The 16,855-nt window shown below is 39.6% G+C and overlaps 1 protein-coding gene across 3 annotated transcripts; it reads left to right on the forward strand.

The window, feature by feature from the left end:
* Positions 1-2,420: 2,420 nt before the first annotated feature.
* tlx2 (T cell leukemia homeobox 2) lies at positions 2,421-16,151 on the forward strand. Of its 3 annotated transcripts, XM_084954156.1 has the most exons (5): positions 2,421-3,627; positions 9,730-9,942; positions 10,528-10,765; positions 13,045-13,225; positions 13,712-16,151. In XM_084954156.1, the coding sequence occupies exons 1-5, from the start codon at positions 3,111-3,113 to the stop codon at positions 13,721-13,723; spliced, it is 1,161 nt and encodes a 386-aa protein (XP_084810282.1). In that variant the 5' UTR covers positions 2,421-3,110; the 3' UTR covers positions 13,724-16,151. The 3 variants fall into 3 exon arrangements, with proteins under 3 accessions (XP_084810282.1, XP_084810272.1, XP_084810293.1); XM_084954146.1 differs by lacking the exon at positions 13,712-16,151 and having other exon boundaries at positions 13,045-13,699; XM_084954167.1 differs by lacking the exons at positions 9,730-9,942; positions 13,712-16,151 and having other exon boundaries at positions 13,045-13,699.
* Positions 16,152-16,855: the final 704 nt, after the last annotated feature.

Raw genomic sequence — 16,855 nt, forward strand, 5'->3', positions numbered from 1 at the left:
CCTGGTGCTTTGGATGTCAAAAGAAAATAAAATCCAGAGAATTTAAAAAAAATAAAAATAACCATTTGATGGATTGAAAATAATAAAAAAGATATACAAGTAGAAGGAAACCCTGCTACAGGTCACAGGATAAGAAGTTGCTCGATCCATCTAAAGAGTCCCAAACTACACATTAGACATCAGATAAGTTTTAAAACCCCATCTTAACTCCCTGGTGTCTCATTATAATACGTTCATTTTACACGAGAGCTAATCATGGTGTGCAGTCTAAATTGTTGAGAATAATGAAACAAGACGCTTGGTGTCCTATTGAGCAGGCTCAGGTTGTCAAGCTCAATAAAGAGATCTCAGATATTACACCTACATTAGAGGTCTACACTTGAACTCTTTTGTTTAACATGATTATGTCTCTTAAAATCCTTCGGAAATGAGATGTCAAATAATCAATATAAATGTAAATGCTACTAATACTACTACTAATTACTATTATTATTATGATCTAATCGGAATATGCGATCTAACAGCTTCCCTCAGATCCCTCAAATCCCAAATGTTTTAGATTATAATCTTTCAGAATTTGTGATAGGACGCATTCATCTAACGCTGACCCCACACACAAGTTGATCATCCTTTTAAAAGTCTGAATCTACATTACAGTGTTGCGCAACAATAGAGCAGTCGGCAATTTTAGATACAGTTCTGTAAATCGTGCATCAGTACATCAGATTTTCTATTTACTGGACATGGGAAAAAATGGGATTCCCTGCATGCTCTGTATCCAAAAAGAAAAAAAATGTCACTTAAGGTGACGCCCAATCAGACATCACATCACAGCTGCTGACATCACCAACAGGGAGAGATGTGTTACCCCAAAGTGGCTTGCAAACATTATTTTCCGCCTTCCTGCCCATAGATCTTCCTGGTTTTGCATAAACGGCCAATTACCTTGTCAGTAAGCTGATCCGAGTCTCAGTGCATCCTCCCGTCCCTATTCATTTTATTGTAACGCACAAATATAAACAGGCCTAATAGCAGCTACACTCGCACCGGTCTCGTCCCGCACCGTTATTGATATGGCCTCGAATTCACACAATTGATTTTTATGCTTCCCTCTAGCCATCTTGTGCAGTTGAGAGATATCTTTATTCGCACAGAAAGTGAAATAAGTGCGTAATAAAACGGTGATATATTAAATTCGTTTTTCCCCGTGTCGCGCTTTTATTATGAGCCATTTTTCATTTTTATTGAATTGAGACCCGACTGATCCACGTCGTCGCTCCGGGCGGGGAAAGGTTAAATAATTTGTGCAAATCAGAAACGCCGCTTTTCAAATTTGGCTTCTTGATATCTGTCCATCTGCTATTTATTTGTTTAATTCTATCTATCTATCTATCGATCTATCTATCGATCTATCTATCGATCTATCTATCTATCTATCTATCTATCTATCTATCTATCTATCTATCTATCTATCTATCTATCTAGTTTTGTGATCGTGTGTATTGGAATGAGACTATCAGCGCCTACAGTGATCACATCATAATCTGAGATTTATGACTTCATTGTGCGCAAACGCGCAACAAGCACCTTTACACTTGCTCACAGTTTGTTGTTTCATTTAGGATAAATTGTACTGCTATCAGCTGCCATCAAATCAGCGGAGATACCACACAGCTCACTGTCACTTCTTTTGATCTTCTGTCCGTTTCTACTGGTTAGAATATTGGTGAATAATGGATAAATGATGGTACCAACAAACTCTGGCGGAATATCCATGTGTCACTGTGTATGCAGTTTAAGTGGCTTCGTGGATTACACAGGATTAATTGAAGAGTAAACTGTTGTTTTCCTTAAAGCGTCCCCTTGCTATTAAGTTCTGTTCCAAATCATGTCTAGCAGCAGGTTTCCTTGGGGAAAGAATAAAATCCTAACAGAGAGCACTGATTTGAAAACCTTGGTCATAACATAAAGATAATGATTATCAGACCATTTGCTGTCATAAACTCACCAAAGCTCATAATGTTATTGTGGGAAATATTTACATAAATCTTTAGTTTATGTTCACAGACAGCAATGTTCATTTTTTTTGTCCTGTGATTTTGTCCCCCACTGTTGTTCAATTTTGATTTTTGTTAAATAATTTACTTTCTTAAAACTGAAAAAATATTATCATTCCTGAAGACCTAGCATAGTTCTCAAATCTCTGATACGTAGAGGAGCATTAAGATGAAAGTAGCCACTTGACGCGGGCCTCAGTTCCACTAAATGCACGAAACCTTGCATTTAAAACCAGAAGAGCTGAATAAAAAATAAAAAGCTGCGGTTTCTTTAAGACATCCGAGCAAAACAACTGTCCTACCGTGGAGGAGGGAGGGAAGAAGAGAGGGAGGGAAGGAGGGTTGGCTGGAGGACCGAATGGCAGCTTTTACGCAGAGGGTAGTCTCACCTGCTGAAACGCACTTCACCATTCAGCACTACAGAGCACTCTTCCGCGCTCCCCTCCAATTAATAAACACGCCTGCGAGGTCAGCGCTTCGTTTCGCTTCTTCGGGGTTGTTTTGTTTTGTCTTCAGCTCCATTTTGATGCGACGAGCTTGGTTATCCTATCATGACCCCAGCGTATGGATCGTCTTTGCCCGAGTAGGCGAACAAAGCGCATCAAGTCTCTCCAGAGAGGTGCCTCCCCCCCCAAATCTCGGATTTTTCTCAGTAAGTAGGCTACTCGGGATAGCCATTTGGCATTTATCGGCTGTTTTTCTTGTTGTAAAGCTGCCTTGTATCTAATTCACTTGGAAAGAACTCGCTATTAAAGATGGATACGGTATTTCTTAGTCCGACGGATAGGCATTTAATTTAGGGAACACCCGATCCCACTGTTGGACAAAAAATAATGGGAAGATTTTGGATAGCGCTGGACACCTTATTGGTTTCCTGGGAGTAGAACAGGCCCGTGTCGATGCTCGAAAGCAAAAAAAAAAAAAAAAAAAAAAAAGCTCACCACTGCAGACTACATCCAAATACTTCATTTCCAAAGGCGTGAATTGCTATATGTCAAAAACACATCCGTGCGCTGATAAAATATACTGACAAGCACATTACGAACAAAAACTATGGAGCACACTGGGATCGAGGAGGTGAACCAGACGCACCAGCAGCAGCATGAACCCATCAGCTTCGGCATCGACCAGATCCTCAACAGCTCGGACCAGTCCAGCGGCTGCATGCTCCCCAACCGGACCGGTGACCCGGATTACGCGCTGGCCTCTAATGTCTACAGCAACGGGTACAACAGCGTCTACAACCCGGCCTGCTCCATGGCAGCAGCGGCGGGTTTAGCCGGCTCCTATAACGTCAACATGAACATGAACGTCAGTATGAACATGAACATGAACGTTAACGTGAACTCTGGAGGTGCAGGTGGGGTAATTCGGGTGCCGGCGCACAGGCCCATGCCGCCTCCGCCACCGCCACCCGCCGCTGCTGCTCCTCATCCACCGCCATCGACGCATCCACCGGGCATCGGACCCGGCATCCCCTCGATGCCGGGGATGGGAATGGGGAATGCAGCAAACTTCACATTTCCGTGGATGGAAAGCAGCAGAAGATTCGCCAAGGACAGATTAACAGGTAAAGAATAAATCTTATCCTGGTCCCACAACACTTGTAGTTTAATGTTTTTCATGAACACAGACATAGTAGGTCAGAAAGCAAGACCTCGTTATTTACCACCAAAAAAGTGAATATTTTCCTCACAGCCACTAAAGAGGAAATTATGAATTTACTAACACTTGTGTTGAAAACAACCTCCGACCGACGAAGCGTGAAGTGGGCCTAATGGCTCAACAAAGTGGCGCTGATGATTTCATCTTTAGGTTGTAATCTATAACGAATCATATATGCGCACACAGTCAGTTTTATTATGCTGGAAGGGCAGCCTGATAAACGAGTGGAGAAATTGACTCGGACATGCTGATGAATCAGTATTGGACCATCACTCTCCATTTACAGCGGATGACGGATAACGACGTCCCCCGTTTTTTCATGAGGATGAATGATTTTTTTTTCCCTCTCCCGGAGAGCCAATTGAGAAAGCAAGAAGATGAGTCACCGTAGTAACAATATATGACATGTTCAATTCTAAACAAGAATGTATTATTATTATTATTATTATTATTATTATTATTATTATTATTATTATTATTTGAGCTGAGTAAATTAGGCTAGTTGGTTAAATGTTATGTCACAGCAGTAACCTATAATTGGACAACAGCTACAATATTGCTTGCAGACTTACTCTAGCAGACTATATGTAGACTTCAGTGGGTTTTTTTTTTTAATTTGTAGTTTTTATTTCCAATTTTACTTCTTTCAGAACCAGCTGCTTTTATTTTTTTTCTTAAAAATGAAATTCACCGAAGTCGATTTTTGTGCCATTTGGGCTTTTAATACCCACGATGAGTTACATAATTCCTGCCTATGTTTTTTATTCAGGTGTCTGCAAACACATGCAGCCATTTTTGTTCCCAAAACCCCACACGCCCTTCAACACTATCAGAATCACATGCTACTTAAAGGCTGACATCGTTTTTCTATTTGTTTCCTTCTCAATCCAAAATGAGATATTTGCTTTACTTATTTAAATATTATATATATGCTTATTTAAATATTCTTTTCTAGCATAACGACTATATATTGTTTATAATAAATTATATGAAAAACATACGAAAGATAATTCTCAGGGAGAAAATGGTAAAAAAAAAAAAAAAAAAACGATTGCCAAATCATATTTTAATGGAATATGCTGAGATAGGTAAACGTATTTCATAAAAACGATTTCTGCGTTCTCTGTTTTCTTTTTTTGGGTGGGGGAGGGGTGGTTCAGCTTATATTTTTCTCATGACCTCATTGCTATAAAGGAAGAACATCATGGATTTGCGCGCGCACGCCCCTCCTCTCCATGCATTAAATATTCACTCTTCAGTTCTTTCTACCTGATTAATTATTAAATACCGGGGGACGATATGTCATCTGCAAAAAGATACAGTGTAAATAGGCTTATCAATTTTACTCATAGTCACCGAGGGCCCCTCGTTTAATTTCTCTCAGCTTTGTGTCGCTGTAATTATTTCGCAGCTTATATCTTTCCTCTGTATTGATCAGCCAAAGATCACGAGCAGCAGGAGCAGCTACAGTAGCACTATCCACACATACACACACACACACACACGCGCGCGCAGACACACACACACACATTCAGATATACACACACAAACACTCCAGATTTAGCCTGCTCTGTTTCCTATAAAAGGCCGTAAATCAAATGGACTATCATCTATCCTGATGGGTAGAGCACCGTTTTAAATGTTTCTCCTTGTTTCTTGTTTTTCCTTTTCGCCTTCCAAGTTGAAACCGGAGGAGAAAAACGGTCCCGTGCAGCTTTAAACAGCTAAACATGTTGCCAAATGCTTCCAGCTCTGGCATTCATGGCAGGATTTCTTTCTTTTTTTTCTTGCAGAGATGTAAACGAAACCTGTTAACTTCGACAATAGATTCTCATTTTTCACGCCGGGATGCCTCCCACATGGCACAAACTCGTGTTATTAATCACAGTAAGCTGGATTGGACTGTCGCAAAAGATTTACGGGTTATAGGGGCATCATTTATCCATCTGTAAAGATACACTTCATGTAGCCTACTGATGAATCCTTGGTGGTCACCCACTCCTCTGTGTATTCACTCAGCGCTTACAGGCCTAAAATGTTGTGCGTAAGGCTATTTTATTGCAACTAATTTATGTGTTATTTTATTTTTATTTATTTCTGAAGGACGAGTGAAGAATTAAAATAAGTTCACCAGGGTTAGCTAGCTGCTATTTTCCATCTGCTGTTCCTGAACATGTAGGCAAAAATCAACCACAGAAGAATAAAATCATACATAAAGCCGCACCGTGCGTAAAAGTACACACGCACTACTATAGCAGCAACAGCAGCAGTAGTAGTCGGAGGCTAACAGTAGCCACCTTTATTTTTCAATGTACTCTGCTCAAAAAAATAAACAAACCCGTCTATATACGGGTTCAAGATTTATTTGTATTGTTATTTTTTTCACATTATCATCTTTTTACGTCAGAAACGAATTAAAAAATAATACATTAATAACATAAAACATAGCACAATAATATGTAATGAAAATTAAGACTAGTTAGTAACTGAAGAAAAATGTAATGGATAGTGAAATGAAAAGTGGGCTTTACAATGTCAAGTAAAATATGTACTAATTTTAAGAAACCAAGCCTTTTACCACTAGTGATTACTACTACTACTACTACTACTACTGCTAATAATAATAATAATAATAATAATAATAATCTAACAGAAATTTGTAATCTTTGATGAAGGATCAAAATACATAATAATATGTTCTTTGAATTGTTTGGACATTTTGACAATAAACAGAGCAATAATACAGCGTCTTTCACTGTAGACCACCTAACAGCAATAAAAGAAATATAATTAAAGCGCCTTTTCTCTCCTGTATATCTGTGTCTGGGTGTAAATGGCAGCAGGGCCGAAAAAAATATGATTTTATTTCAGAGCTGAACCCGCTCCTGCCCTTTTGCTTCCACGCTGGCCTGATTTTCCGTGTGACAAAAGACCGTATCCCTGCTTTTTGTTGCGTATAGTGTAATAAATAGCAATATATGTTCATGTTATATTTCAATATCCCCTTTAGAATCCTTCACGGATATATTTATTAGATTGCTACAAAGGTAATATCCGCCGTGGGGACGGGAGGCGCTGTCACCGGGAAGTGTTATTAAGTATAAGTGGTTTTATTATGGCAAACATATTCTCCACGGTAGCATTTTATTTTTTGATATGCTTATGCTAAATTGTGTTATCCAGGCAACAGATTTAGCATTCGCACCCATTTTCTTTTCCATCTGATGAAGAGGGGGAACAAAATGTGCAATGTGTTTGAGAATTTATTTTTGGTTGCTGGTGATTCTTTTCATTTTCTTTGTTTCATGGGAACACTTACATGATCGCTTTTTTTGTTGGGGATAATGGCCACATACAGACTGCTTAACTGTTTTCCGAGCTATAGGAAAACAATTAATTATTAGAAAAATAATTATGTTTTATAGCTTTATTTAATAACTCATTTCCTAATTGTGGAAGCTCTAAGCTCGTGGGACTTATTATACCCTTACATTTGGAATCTGTACAGGAGTGGTATTCTTCTTCAGATACAAATTACTGCCATCAGTATTTCTGATATATTTCAGATTTATAAAATTTTGACTACTATATTTGTTATTCCATATGGCTTTAATTTTTGGTACTATTATTTGTAACACATTACTTATAATCCAGTTATATCCAGCTAGTTTACCCTGACTGTCACTAAACTAACCGACTCACTGATGCAATTGAGCAAGGGTATTCTTAATTGGTTTGGCTTAAAATCCAGCACATTGCATAATTCATTTTGATTCTATACTGCAGTTCACAGTCTCAATAATTATAGTAATGCATAAACCTGAAGGCATATGGAGTAAAACCAAAGAAAAAAAAAGCATTAAACATGTCTGGTGGGGTATCACACCACTGGATCATATATTTATCAGGATTTTGCACACTGTAAAGCAAAGCCTTGCTGTACTTGTCAGGTCTAAAGGGTGCTGCTGCATGTTAGGTTGCCTCTGAACGTGCTTGTATGTGCCTGGCCCATTACTTAGCCCACAGATGGCCTGAAATAGCCATCTAATGCTGTATTAGTTAGCCAGACCTGCCGCTGGGAGCAACAACAGGCACGCTTGCTTTCTCTGTGGGACCCATAAAGCTCCAAATAGATTTGGGCAATGACACAAAAAGCAAAAATGATATTTTGCTTAACATATGTGCTGTACATTTAAGACTCCACTTTAAAGTTACTGTAAGAATGTGGCTTTACAGGAGATTTAGAAACACACTATGAAGTCCAATAAGGGCCGTATAATTCAGTATTAAGGACTGTGGAGGTGCTCCAGTCCATTGTGAGCACCTATAGTAGTGTTATAGAAATATCTTGGGGATTTTGTCATTAGAAACTCGTGATTAAATACTACAGATGCCGGTCTAAGTCCCAAAAGGAATATTGGAGGGGTACAATTACCATTTTTTATTATTATTGAGCATCAGAGCAGCACATAACGTGAAATTGTTATAAGAATATTAACATAGAAGATTAAAAATAATAATGAGTGGGAACGAAGAGGTCACGGTCACTATAAATCCATGCAAAAGCCAATAACTGTAGCACATTTTCACTTCAGACACTAAATCTGTGCTACTAATTTGCACTTACGTGATGTTAACTTTGTGTGACCTACCGTAACAGTGCATAGTAGCTATTCATCTTTACTTTACAAATCATTTGTTTGTGTACGCTTCAATTTGCCACTCGTGTTCAGCACCATCAGGGGACGTTGGCGGCTCCCTTGAAATGACTGCCAAGTGCGTAATAACTTCATGTTCTATTTTACATCCAAATTGTCATCGTCTGTATAGCAAATGAATTTTCAAGTCGCTGAAAACTCTGAGAACAGCAGCAGCAGGAGGAGCAGCAGCAGGAGCAGCACGTAACCCTGAGGGGACACCTATGCAGATGTTTTCATATTCATTTTGGCTCCTGGTGAGCTTTTCTGACAAAACAAAAACAAATAAACACCCTGTAAGACAGCAGGCAAAACAGCTTGCTGGGGACGGATGACATAGAGATAGAGAGAGAAGGAGAGAAGAAGACAAAGTATTTTTTTTCTCTTTTCTTCTGTTGATTTCCATTCAGAATGAGAATGTGGCTTGGGAGTGGATCTATGGCCAACGATCTCATTACATTTATCGATCTTCTGTTTACCCATGGCTGACAAAATAGACAGGATTCATAGATATTTTATGATGCAAGAAGATAAGTTGTTATTAATACCCGGCAGTTGAAAGAGAACCACGAGGCACTGAGGCAGAGAGTGAAGAAAAACACAATGTACACCCTTACAGTGCAAAACTGCAGTTTATATTTTTGAGAAGGAACAGTGACTAAGCGACAAGAGACAAAGTAAGACAATACAGCAATACTTTGAAATAGCATTTATTATAAAGTGTCTATATTCTAAATAGTAATGCGTGTAAAGTTTATGGCAACCTATTCTGCAAAAAATGATGTCACTGTGCAAGAAGTTACACAATTGCAAATTGGGGTTATTGCTTGAGTTGTAATGACACACGCTTCATGTTTGTGCTCCAAGACATTTTGCAAATATCAAATATTTTTTAAATGTAATTATTGTGATGAAAAAAGACCCACCAAAATCTACTTTCCTTCAGAAATTGTGTTTTGTTAGGCTTACAATTATATTATGTAGGTCTGTGAATAGTACTTATGGAGCTTCATCACATTGTCAGAGGATGACCTTGGCTGTAGGTTTTTGATTGGTCAGCCAGGGCTTGATTTATCTGTGTAATCCTGCTAGATGTCACTTATTTTTTTTCTGAATGGCATATATCTCATTTCTTAGCTAAAGATCTCCAAATGCTAACTTAAGAGACTAGAAGCAAATGGCATTAAAGTAGACTCTGTTCATCATTTAGGCCCCTTCATGTGATTAGCTGCTATGCGTCGGTGCCCGCCCGGCGGCAGCTGCTGCTGTGCTCCAGATGCGGGACCTCACTGTGTCTCCCTTTCCTTTAGGGGAGCAGGCAGAGGAGAGCCGAGCCGGAGAGGCCACAGGGGGGCCGGGGGCCACCGGATCCCTCTGTCCTCTCCCCAAGGGAGACATCGGCAGGGTCCCTGTCTGGAGCACGGTGGAGACATTAGCCAAATGTTATTACCCCGAGCTTGCCCACCTGCGAGACGGCAATGGCCTTCTAGCAGACTATCCTTTTCCAAAGGGTGCTTGCCCAGGTGAGTCACCCCCTCTCCCCCACCAAAAAACCTCACCTGTAGCTAATTTTTAAGAGCCACCATCGTGTGCCACCAGAAAGTATAAACTGGATCTAAAACAACATTTGAAATCTTAATATGCGTCAGTATTTTTCACGTCTTTATCCTCTAGCACTTTCAATTTTGAAGTGATAATTCACATACCATCTTTCTACTTCTGCCTCAGTTACTTTTTCCTTGGATTTTCTGTTTGCACATCTCAGCGTGCTCTTCAGAAATGGAAAATGTGGCAGTGACGTTTATCTTCTTCAGTTGGCAGCTTCTAGGCCTTCTCTTAAGACTCCCCAAACATCATAGCTTTTTTTTTCAGTTAGCAGCAAATGAACAATAATTTTTATCTTACCAAGGAATGGAAAGCTAACTAGGTTTATGAGTCTATAGAAATAAATCCTCAGGGGAAATACATTTATAATTCAGAAGAACAGGTCACTCCAGCTTAGAAATGGAAATAAGTAACCAATCAAGCATTCGTGTTAAATCTCTAGAATTTTACAAATTTAAAACACTCATCAGACAAATTAATCCTCTTTTTCCTCCCTCTTTCAGCTGCCCTCTCGCCCTTTTCTGTAACCCGTCGAATCGGCCACCCGTACCAGAACCGGACGCCACCTAAGAGGAAAAAGCCTCGCACCTCCTTCAGCCGGGTGCAGATCTGTGAGCTCGAGAAACGATTTCACCGTCAGAAGTACCTGGCATCGGCCGAGCGTGCCACCCTGGCCAAGGCGCTGAAGATGACGGATGCACAAGTTAAGACCTGGTTTCAAAACAGGCGGACAAAATGGCGGTAAGATTACAGCAGGGTGTTATTGGATGCTAAAGTAACATAGTTCTCCATTCTACGTGTCATGTCTTGCTCTTTTTTTTTGCATCCCACTATATACTTAAGCAAAACAAACAGGCCTTGATGGTTTTTGACTTGATTAGGACAGGATGTTTGCTCAGAATTACAAATCTTCTTGTCCCACAAACTGACATTACAGAATGTGTATCTGTTTTAAACTTGCGTCCAAAAATGCTTACTGGTGTCTTACTTTGAAGACAAGTAAAATGGCCCACATTGCATTGAAGGAGTTGTACAACACAACACCTATTTTGCTTAGCTTAGCTGCCAGTTGAGGCCAGTTCACTTGACCAAGCACAATTACTCCTGAGCCTCCTGAAAGGCCTTTTAGAAACCTGCTGTCCAAAGCAATACTGAAACACTCACAGGAGGAATTGACTGCCGAGTCCATGAAAAAAACACACACTCATTCACTTCATTCTAACTGTTGTTTATAGCCATTTGAAAGTAAATGAGTAGGAAATCAAATTATGATGCCCTGCCCCTTGTTAAAGGAGCAGGATACATATTTCAAACGCATATTACACACAGCTAAATTACCTTAAGTCATTACCCTAAGGGTTTTTATGTGTAAATGGCTTTAAAGCTTTTTCGAATGATTTTCTATTTAAAAGTTAAAGAAAACAGTTAAAAATCACTGCCTTCTTTGTTGTAAATTAAAGTATAATATAGAATTTTGGTTTAAGGATGTTCATTTACATTTTCTTTAAAAAAATGCATTTATAGAAAAAAAAACCCTGCAGCAATCATGTCCTTAAGCCATAAAATGCTAAGGCACAGTTTCCACTACAAAGTGCAGTAAAAATGAATTTGCTTAAAATAAACAGCAGACTGAACGGCATGTCACGAGTAACAAGGGAATTGGCTTAACTCGCTTTTCTGATTTCCTACTTTTGCTGAGATTTATGCCATTTCCCTGTAGTGTGCACCTGATAGGATGAGCATGAGGGATGTCTTTGTGTGACGACTACGCGAGTAACAAGAGGATGATCAAATCAACAGCCAGGGAATCAGATTATGATAATGCTGTTAACAATAATGTGTGGCTAATGGATGGAGGTTGGCGTGCTTGAAAGAGTGTTTTTAGAGGTGTGCTTATGCTGGTGATTTCTAGCTGCCATTTGTATTTTTGCTTTATATTTTTAAGAGAATCGAACATTTATTACATGTTGTTTAACATATCATTTCCAAATGTCCGTAAATAAATCACCATGAATTATTCTGTTATGGTAATAAGAAATTTTCAAGACTGATAGAGTAAAATGTTCCACTGTTTATAGATATGCTTGCCTTTGTAAAGTAATTCAAGTAAATTGCCAAAAGTATTTACATTCACTATTTAAATTGAAATAGAAGTGTAATTTTTGTTGAGTACTAAAACACCAGTTCACTCTGGAGGTTTTCCAACATAAACGCTACAAAACAGGCTGTTTTTTTTTAGGAAGACGCACGACTTTTCAACGCAGCAAATGTTGATATCAGCACAGCGCATATACAGGATGTGCGTAGTCGTTTCTTTGAAAAGAAAAGAAACAGATGCAACTTTTCACCTTGAGGCAGGAAGTGCTTTGTACGTCTTCCCCCTCTATTAGTCACGTTCCTTCAGCAACACCTGTCACTCATCTTGATCAGCTGTCATGTAGCCAAAAGCAGAAGGAGTATCTGGCAGAGGTGTAGCACGAAGACAGAAGAAAAAACAGGCAATTTGCAAATCCACATGATTTATTATGAAATTTGCAATCTCATCTGATTGCTAAAAGCTTTTTTTTTTTTTTCCTTGATTCCTTTGACTTCTTTGATCAGTGGCTTTTTACTATATATATATATATTTATTTATTTATTTATTTTTTCTTGTTATTTTCAGGCATTGCAGCATATGATTGAAATTCTTCACCACCAGTACCAAAGACTGCCAGCTTTTTCTTGGTTTTGTCAATTAGAAATGATAATAAATGAGCCCTGGATATGCTAACTTATCCAGGAAAATTTTAACAGAAGCACCTAATACAGAATTGCAGATCTATTCTACATATCGTGTCTGTTTAAAAAGTAAAGAAAGAAGGAGGGAGAGAATCCTACTGTTTCTTTATTAAAGCATAGCACACTGCTAAAACGCTCTGGCACGTGGTACAAGTCGATACTATGTACAATCACCATAAAAAGAAACATTATATTGGTCTTAAATCCTCCTTTGCTCTCCTTTGTCTCCTCCTTTCACCCAGGAGACAGACTGCGGAGGAGAGGGAGGCTGAGAGGCAGCAGGCCAACCGGCTGATGCTGCAACTTCAGCAGGAAGCTTTCCAGAAGACGTTGAGCCAGCCACTGCAGCCGGACCCACTCTGCCTGCACAACTCCTCCCTCTACGCCCTGCAGAACCTGCAGCCCTGGGCAGAAGACAATAAGGTGACCTCCGTCACCTCTGTAGCATCTGTAGTGTGAGCGTGTGTGAGTGTGTGTGTGTGTTTAGAAGAGAAAGGGAGGGAAGGGGAGAAAACAGAATGTCTTGATCAAAGTGTCGTGAGTGTGAATGGACACAAGAGAGGAATTTCTTCCAAGACTGACATTCAAAAACTCAGAACCATTTTGGGATATCATAGATGCAGGATGCTTACTTTGGAAAAAAAAATCAAATCAAATAATGGACAATGTGCTTATTCACTCATTGATCGTTACCAGCAACATGGTGGGGAAGAGTGTGTAGAGAGAAAGACACAGCTATCGGTTACTGACCAGACCTGCAAAAAAACACTGTTTGCGGACTTCACAGCACAGGAGCCGCACTTACATTGATGTTTGTCAAAACTAAGCAAGTCTAAAACTGTTATCTTAAATATCTAAAGCATGTTGAGTAATTTCCTGCCTTACACCAAGTTTCCGCTCTCCCTTCAGCTGTCGGTCTAAAAGAGAAGAGGGCACTTTATCCCTAAGTGCCAGGAAACAAATGGACACCTCTGTACATGCCCAACTGTCAAGACTGTACCCTCTTTTGCCTCTGGATCCCTCACAAGGTGGCAGAGAGACTCTCTGCCAATAATGGCAAAAAGAGACCTCATGTTTTCGCTTTTGACTTTGTAACAATGTAGTAAATGCATGTTTCAACCCTTTTCTGTGTGCACTCGGATGTACCATTGAAGTCAGCGGCTGCCAAGGTGGATCTCCTCCCCAACTGCAGTGTTCAAATGGTAGTGGATTGGTGAAAGCCCTGATCACGGATTCCTCATTATGTCGAATTTAAAGGTGTTTTATATTAAATAATATTGTGACTTTTTGAAAAGATGACAAACCTCTCCGTTTTTCTTGCCTCTTATTGTCTTGTTGGGTTCCCTCACTCACTTCCTGTTTGTTGTTTGTCACCATTATGAAAACTGTGCAATAATACTTTATGATTTTAGGGATGTAGTTAGCCTCATGGGAATTGGCTATGATTACACATTAAAGTTTCAAACCACCCAAAGGTAAGATACCATCAAACTGTATGAGTAGGACAGAGCAATACCTTTTTTTATCCATAAAAACTGATGACTACAGCTCCCATGTGTGAACGTGAAGCAGGGCGTTGCCGAAAAAACAGCAAGCGTGCTCGGCAAAAGCCTCCCTGGATAAATAAAAGGTTTCAAAACCGATGCCAGCTCAAATTAGAATGAGAGTACATGAGAAAGTACGAGCTGTGCCTGTGCCAAATGAACATCTGAAATGCGGCAGCCTGATTTTGTTTGTATTTTTGTTTTACTCCACTGAACTGCGAGGACTTAACGAAGCAGTTGTCCAGTGATTGGTGCAGGAAACCAAGCAACAAATGAAAGGCTAACAAGTTTAGCCTTTTTCTGTGGGTCACTGATTGAGATAGCGTCTCAACAGCAGGGATAGCAGGGAACGGCTGAAACTATCGGGGGCCAGATATATTGTTTAATAATGTCATTCCTTCCTTCATTCCAGCACAAAAACCGAGTGAGATCAACAGTTACCTTAAACAAGAATTTTGATGTTTGATTTGATCAGAGTTCATTTGCCTTTTACTGTAATCCAGCAGGAATGCAAATCTCAACCCTAAATAATCTCCCAAATACCTGTTGCCTTTTTTATGGTTAATGTATCTTTACGTTTCGAAAGAGTTTCTTCTTTTGGCCAAAAAGAATGCGATTAAACTTAAACTTACGGTAAATGTACAAGCGGAATGCCAAAAGACAGCACTATTATTTAGAAAACGAAAACAAAACATCCTCTATTGGAGAGTAGCCATTTTTGGTGTTTGCCTCCATTGTTGTCTGGGCGAATCGTGGCCACCTGTGCACCAGACAGTCGTAAACATTTGTTATCAACACATCCAGCCTATCGTGCTTATCACCCAAGTCAAAACAAAAACGACCTAGGCAGACCTAGGCACAGTAAACACATCATTCAGGTTCCCTGCTTGTAAATGAGCCTTCAACACAAAGAACGTCACAGGAAATGGGTCTTGTTGTGCTCTATCTTGTTTCCTTAACAGTGAGCTACTCAGTTCCTTTGGACTGTAAAGCATAACATCAACCTCTTGTTAATCTTGGCTGTACCTGCCACTGAAAAATACCTATCAGAAGGCCTGTCCCTTACCTTCTTTTTTGAGATCTGCCTGTTTGAGCCTTGCCTTTCTCTTAGAGCAGCTTGATGATGTGGTTCGAAACAGCTGTCTGCAGCTGCAGCCACCCTCAACAACCCTCTGTTTTCTCAGAGGCATAGTGCCAATGTTTAGTCAGTTTCCAGAGCGTCTTGCCTGGTTGAGATCGTGTCAATAACAGCCAGCTCTCCAGGTGAATCCTCCTCAACCCCCACTTCCTCCGCTCCCTGCTGCTTTCATCTCTCTATCTCGAATGCCTTGAAGACGTGACTTGGCCCATTTTAGAAAAATTCCTTCCTTTTACCGTTTTCAAAACTGCTCATTGTGTTTTGCTACAGGTGCTTAAAGATTTTTTTTCCTCCTCTCCTATCGTGGCACTGGATTTTTTTTCTCCCACCCCCCTCTCTGTTGCCACTGAGGAGCCCTGTCCTTATCCAATAAAATGTCACCACACAAGATGAACAAGAACAAAGAGGCTCAAGGTATATCAGACTTCCTATCAAGCATTTTGTTTTGAACAGGAGCACCATAAACGAAAAAAGTACTCACCACGTTGTGCTCTGTCTCCTCCAATCAGCTGTTTCCATTCTTGAGAAATGCAGTAAACATTTAAGCCGTTATCAGGCAGTTGTTGATGCTTCGGTGGGTTTAGCTCTTCGAGCATTGAAAGCTTGACTTCTATAGTATGATTATCAAGTCAGATCTGCTCTTGTGCAATAAATATTTCGTACTTGTTATCACCCTGCATATTTTAGTGTCGATATATACATCTATCTATCCATCTATCGACATATATATATATATATATATATAAGTAAAATGCCTGTGACCTGCACATTTGATACAAAAAGCATAATTTTACAGCCTCATCTGGACAATAAATATACTAAATTCCATTTAATCCAGTGACATATTTGTCATTCTTTACAAAACCAAGCATTTGATAAGTTTTATTTCCAGACTGGCTTGATGCCATGACACCAATGTTCAAATGCACAAACATCCCATGGCATATCTACTGCATAAATAAACAGGATATAAAATCTTTGAGATTCCTTTTTTCTAGATGTAATGTCATCACTTAGCAGTTATAACAACTTTTCCGTCTGTGGCAGCTGCAATATTTCAGAGGAAGGCAAACACAGTCTGACACTGCCAAACTGCTAATGTGTTGACACGCGAGGCTTTGTTGACAAAAGGTCGTCTATGGTTCTTGGCTCTAAAGTAGCACTGTGATCCTTTTGTGTAGCAGAAAATGCTCAATGAAGAAGAACTCTACTGAAGATTAACAATATACTTGGTAGCCGTTTGCACTAAATCCGCAAAATACTCCAAAAGTGATCTGTGCAGTTTACCTCTAATGCTTTGTCAAGTGTGACAGATTCTTGAAAAAGGTGCATATAAGCAGGCTTGTCAGCAAGTTTAGCTCTGTTTGATAA

This window comes from Perissodus microlepis, chromosome 2 (assembly GCF_051167445.1).
Source record: "Perissodus microlepis isolate ML-2025 ecotype Zambia chromosome 2, ASM5116744v1, whole genome shotgun sequence".
Classification (NCBI taxonomy): Eukaryota; Metazoa; Chordata; class Actinopteri; order Cichliformes; family Cichlidae; genus Perissodus; species Perissodus microlepis.

Excerpts from the sequence above, each read along its gene's own strand:
- tlx2 (XM_084954146.1), top strand. The coding sequence starts at position 3,111 with ATGGAGCACACTGGGATCGAGGAGGTGAACCAGACGCACCAGCAGCAG. Across the intron at positions 3,628-9,729 it reads CGCCAAGGACAGATTAACAG|GGGAGCAGGCAGAGGAGAGC; the intron begins GTAAAGAATAAA and ends CCTTTCCTTTAG. Across the intron at positions 9,943-10,527 it reads TCCAAAGGGTGCTTGCCCAG|CTGCCCTCTCGCCCTTTTCT; the intron begins GTGAGTCACCCC and ends TCCCTCTTTCAG.